The sequence below is a fragment of the Delphinapterus leucas genome, chromosome 8, assembly GCF_059928025.1.
Source record: "Delphinapterus leucas isolate spDelLeu-1000000601 "Yukka" chromosome 8, BTC_Dleu_Yukka2, whole genome shotgun sequence".
Classification (NCBI taxonomy): domain Eukaryota; kingdom Metazoa; phylum Chordata; class Mammalia; order Artiodactyla; family Monodontidae; genus Delphinapterus; species Delphinapterus leucas.
Window position 1 is genome coordinate 66,337,056 of NC_143136.1, and position 6,000 is coordinate 66,343,055.

At 33.8% G+C, this 6,000-nt stretch overlaps 1 protein-coding gene across 5 annotated transcripts in view; it reads left to right on the forward strand.

Annotated features, from left to right (window-relative positions):
- The window catches only part of GALNT3 (polypeptide N-acetylgalactosaminyltransferase 3), a 46,902-nt gene extending 42,403 nt beyond the window's left edge, over nt 1-4,499 (forward strand). For all 5 annotated transcript variants that reach the window (XM_022569931.3, XM_022569932.3, XM_089916742.1 and 2 more), the window contains 2 exons: nt 1,947-2,099; nt 2,970-4,499. In XM_022569931.3, the coding sequence (XP_022425639.2) occupies nt 1,947-2,099; nt 2,970-3,092 (276 nt within the window). In that variant the 3' untranslated portion in view covers nt 3,093-4,499. The remainder of the gene's footprint in view (nt 1-1,946; nt 2,100-2,969) is intronic.
- The last annotated feature ends 1,501 nt before the right edge of the window (nt 4,500-6,000 follow it).

The window sequence follows — 6,000 nt, forward strand, 5'->3', positions numbered from 1 at the left end:
ATGATATTATATTTGTGGAATGAGATAAATTAAGCATGAGGCTAAGACCAGGGGAACTCAAGATTAATTCAGCTAATGTTTGTGGAGTGCCTACTCTAATACACATAAAGGGTTTAGAACAGTCCCTGCGTAGCACATAATAAGGGCTCAATAAATATTAGTGCTAAGACTAATAATTTCACTATTGAAAATCAATTATGTTCACTCATTTTTTCTTTGGAATGTCAACATTATGAAATATTTGATGTATAATGGATGTTATTACTAGATATACTGCCTGACTTTGGTCTATGGTGAAGTCAGCTAGCTACACACACAATTCCAATAGAGTGCTATGAAGGTTATCTCTGATGCACTATGGGAAGCCTGAGAAGAGTGTAATTTTGTGCATAAGACAAATTCAGGGAAAACTAAAGAAGGAAGGTAATATGTGAATTGGCTTTTGAAGGATCAAAAGGAGTTAGCTAGGCAGAAAAGGATCCAGAAAGATATTCTAGGGAGTAAAGCAAAGTGGAGTTATGGATACATATGTTCTGCATTGGTAGAATTGTGTGAAAGGAGCATAGTGTATAATTGGGACAATGGTTGATGTTAGACTAAAAGTGGAAGATTTCACGTACCAATTAAGAAGTGTGGGGGCTTCCCTGGTAGCGCAGTGGTTGAGAATCTGCCTGCTAATGCAGGGGACACGGGTTCGAGCCCTGGGCTGGGAGGATCCCACATGCTGTGGAGCAACTAGGCCTGTGAGCCACAACTACTGAGCCTGCGCGCCTGGAGCCTGTGCTCTGCTAAAAGAGAGGCCGCGACAGTGAGAGGCCCGCACACCGCGATGAAGAGTGGCGCCCGCTTGCCACAACTAGAGAAAGCCCTCGCACAGAAACGAAGACCCAACACAGCCAAATATAAATAAATAAATTAATTAAAGTACCCTTAATTAAAAAAAAAAAAGAAGTGTGGACTTTATCTTAGCAACAGTAGTGATTGTGAATCACTAAGCAGGGAATGTAAGGGATCAAATCAATGTTACAAAAGAATAACTGGCAGCAGAGTGGACTAAATTATAGGAGCAGAAATTGGAGGTACCTGGAGGTATTGCAGTAGAGATTTTGAGTGCCTGAACAAAAGAAGTGAGGATGTGGAAGTAAGGATCGGTGGGATGGTAACATCTGAGAGGAAAATTCAGTAAGACTAAGGGGCTACTTAATTGGACATGTGGGGAGAGAGAAACATCAATAATAGTAACAATAGCTAAAAATGTATTGAATGCTTACCATGTTATTGGTCTAAATGTTTTACATGTATTAAACCATTTATCTTCATAACCCTATGAGGTAGGAGTTATTAAATTACCCATTTTACAGGCAAGGAAACTGAGGCAGGAAAAGTGTCATCGTGTGCCCCCCGCCCCCCACCTTTGTGCGGCTGGCAGAATCTTAATTACCCAACCAGGGACTGAACCTGTGCCACGGCAGTGAAAGCAGCCAGTCCTAACCACTGGACCATCAGGGAATTCCCAAGAGTACCCTGTTCAAATGTTTCTAGTTTAAATGAAAATGCCATTAATTGAGATGAATAAGAGAGAAGAAACACTTGTGGAGAGAAAGAGGTAGTTAATGGGCTTGCTAAACGTTTCCAGGCTCTTTTCTGTGGCAAACCTATTCTAGCCTCCATCCTACCTGATAGCTTCCAATTTCTGACATGGGAAGGAAGACAATGCCTTCTTAATTAAGTAACTACCTGTTGGTGATAGGCTGGAGAAAGGCTATAATATCTTCTGTCCCAAAAACTCAGGTGACGATTCTGATACTTACTTCATTGTATTATTTTGGTGAAGTACACCTGACTCCATTATTCAGTGAGTTGCTGATTTTTTTTTTTTTGGCCGACAATTTTGCAACTGAGGATATAGAGTGCTCTTGTCAGTAACAGCATTCTTCCTTTCACAGTACTTTGAATACTCTGTTCAACATGAAATTCGGCATAACATCCAGAAGGAATTATGTCTTCATGCTGCTCAAGGTGTCGTTCAGCTGAAGGCATGTGCTTACAAAGGTCACAAGACATTTGTCACTGGAGAACAGATATGGGAGATCCAGAAGGTACCTCAGTACAATTAATTCACCCCTTTATGTAATTATTTTGATTAGCTCTAATTGCTTATCTGGGAAAATACATGAAACATACTATATTGATATTATCTGTCAGAATTTCTGTCTTTGTTAACTTTGTCATTACGTATGTCTACCCATGTGGTAAGAAAGAAGATATCTATGAATTAAATACTCTTAGGAGCAAAATAGTTATAAAATATCTTACAGCATGATTTATGCAGTTCAACATGTCTGTGGATTATTAGTAATATTTGTTTGTATATGTTTTAGAATTTCTTATGATGCTTCTTGTGACAGTCATACTTTTGTTTTCCTGGCAGAGAAGAGAAAAATAATTATTTTTTCTTACCTAAAGTGATTAATTCTTTCCTTCCCTATTTTAATACTTTTTCATGAATCTAGAATTGAGAGAATATGTGAAAGGCTTTTCTTCTGTTTTTAAAAATATGTTTTAAAGCTTAGCTGGAAACTAACAGTTCCTACCTGAATATTGATTTGTGTAATTCTAGAACACTATAAAACTGACTTTTATGACAGGATTTTTTAGAGTTTTATCACTTATATCAATGAAATATTTGTTATTTGAGAACTTGATTGAGACCTTTTTCTGCATACCTCTCTTCATTTATATAACACCTGTGAATTGAACAGTGGTGGCATAAATGATGTTGCCTACACCAAAAACCAACAAGATTTTATCAGACATAGTAGATATTAGAAAGATTAAAAGTTAAGAATGGTGTATATTTGTTACATAAGTCTCTCTTTGGCTTCCATGAGACCATAAAGTGTTTTTATATTTCTCCGTTAACTTTGAGTTTTGAAACTTAATGTCTGTTGTATTTCCTTTTATTCTAGGACCAACTTCTATATAATTCATTCTTTAAAATGTGCCTTTCAGCAAGTGGAGAGCATCCAAGCTTAGTGTCATGCAATCCATCAGATCCACTCCAAAAATGGATTTTTAGCCAAAATGGTTAAGTGTTCCTTAAAATTAAGGAGTTGAAAAAGGAGATATTCTTTCTCATAAAACTGTGACTAGGCATACACTGTAGTTTTTGAAAATTATGCAAAAGCAGCTAACTGTAACTTATTCCAAGTGCATTTTTCTTATTTATATCTTAAAATGTCTATGTAGCACCACTACAGAAACCCCTTAAGTTTCCATTTCAAAGCACAATAGCTAGTAATACCAAAGACTATTTTGAAAAGTCCAGATGCAGAGGAAAAGATGTTTACAGTATGATGAAAATAATTTTCCAAGTAAAGTGATGTTCGTGTGCTTTGTACGCTTGAGAATATGCATAGCTACATTCACACACTCACAATTTAAAAATTTTCTTCTAGTTTTTTTGGGGGGGAGGGAGAAAGATTTGATACTGTATTTTTTTAACTACATAGAAATGGATCAATGAAGGTCAAAAATTGGCCTTTGTGTAAAACCAGGAAATTTTTTATAGAGCTAGAATTTATTATATAAAAATGCAGGTAAACTTCTTTTGCATTTTGTTAACTTATCTGTCAAATATTTCCTTAAACATGAAATTAAATGAATAAGGAGAAGACTATTTTTAACACTTCAATTTCTTGGCAAATTTAAAAATATTTCTTAGTCTAAAGTTCACTTGACTTGAAGCAAAAGACTTAAAAAAATAACTATACTGTGTGTTTTCCCAAAGAAATTAAAAAAAAAACCTCTAAGTCGCTATCTGTTAAAAAGGTGTCTTTTTCCTTTCTGTTAGTCTTTTTTCCTATCAAAATTCACTAATCTTGAATGTTTATGAAATTGAATTTCAAATGCAGAATACTTGACTCATTTAAAGCAAAAATTTTTTTGTTACTGATTCAATTATAGATTGTTTTGTAATGAATTTTTTCACCAAAAAACCTTATTACTATCTATGGAAAACACAATAAAACAAATTCTTATCACTATTGTAACTATTTGTTTTTTTATTTTTTGGATAAAATATATAATTGATAATAGCTAGGGAAAGCATGAATTTTGTATCCTGAATTTCTAAGCACCCACTGCAGAGTCATCAGATATTTCTGAAGGGAAAAAACATTTAATAGTAATGGCATAAAAAGTGGGGAATGGAGAAGATTATGTGTTAGATATTTAGAAAATTTTGTACCAATTTCTGATAACTTTCCTTGAACATATGATAGAGTAATTTTTTAAAAATGTGATGCTTACTGAGAAGATTTAACAATTTTTGGTCATTTTATATATAGATCTATTCTTATTGAAGAAGTAATGTATGATTGGCTTTATGTTTTAAACCTGGCTTCAGTTGTACATAAGAAAATATTTTACAGTTATTGACTCCATCTTCTCATTGTTTGTACTTTGAACTTACATTAAAAAACCCCTGCACTCTTTAATTTATTACAATGCCAACTTTTATTTTAATTCAACTGATATTTATTGTGTGTCTAACTTTGTGCCAGAAGTTATGGTAGGCATAGTAAGACTTATATTGCCTTTGAGCTTAGGTCTTATGGAGCAGAAAGACAAATAATTTTGAAATAGCACAGTGAGTGACATTATGATGTTATATTTTATGATGCAAATGACAGTTCACTAGTCATATTGAATATTTCTTTAGTAAGTAAAGGTATTTCTTTATTACTTTTTCTAATACTAATTCTGAAATATACACTAGAGCCCACATACATGTATAATTTCTGTTTCTCAATTTATTAACTCTAGAGTGAACATCCAGGAGCAAATATTGCTCTTAGAGTTCATTGTATCTCACAAAACAAAACAAATCCCCAAAGGTATTTTATAAATTATGAGCTTAAGTCAAGCATATTAAAAAAAACCATAAAACAAATCTGAGCTCCCTCTGTGTATTAGTCATGTATCGTCATGTTAAGATCCAACCAAAATCTATATAGATTAGGTTGATTTTATTATGTCTTCATTATATGCATTCAAAGGGAGAATCCTTTTTACCTGATTTGGGAGCCTCAGGCTGTTGCTCAAGTGTCATATAATTCATTTCATTAAGAATTTGCCCTTCAGGTAGAGGGTAGTATCTTTTAAAATCTGAATTTTGAAACGGTGCTAGCAGGAAGTTATTTATGGAATCTGGTTGCCATCTACCTGAGAGATTTGAATGCACTCAAGTGTGAAATTGTGGAACTCTTGTTCAGTTTGAAGCTACCTGGGAAATGATCCAGTGGCTGCAGAAGACCTGGTATGTTGCCTTCATTCCAGAGGACAAAACCTACTCTGGTAAACCTTATGGGTGTAAAGCCATGACGTGACCACACAATTAACCACAGCAGAAAATAAGCAGTAAACTAAAATTGCCTACTACTACAATTGATGGTAATGAACTTTTAAGTCCCTGTATTGACAGAGAATTGGCCTTACTGTTGATAGACAACTTAATTAAATACTATGTGAATCATCAAAATATAAGTTCAAAAAGATAGGAGCTACTATTTCTGAGAAAATAAGGTTGGATGCTTTGAAGAAGCTAGAAAAAAGTCAAATTATTTTTAAAAACGCTCCTAAGTTATGTGTGGATAAGAATTAGAAAAGAGAAAGCAAAAATCAAATTGCTTCACAATTGACCTTAAAGAAAGCAAAACGAAGTATCTTCACATGATACATTTTTAGTGTGGTTATGCAGGAAACTTGTTGCATAATTCTTGTAAACCAATTCATATTCTTATTTATTTAATGCTTCTTGTATACCATTCTGTTATTTCATGAATGCAATTTTTCTTTTATTTTGCTAAGAATATTAATGGAATTTGAAAATTTTTGTGTTTTCATCTACTGTATTGACTATTTCCTCTGAGCTACATTTTTCCCATATTGTTTTACTTTCTGCATTTCATAATGGATACTTTCCTTAAATGTCTGGTG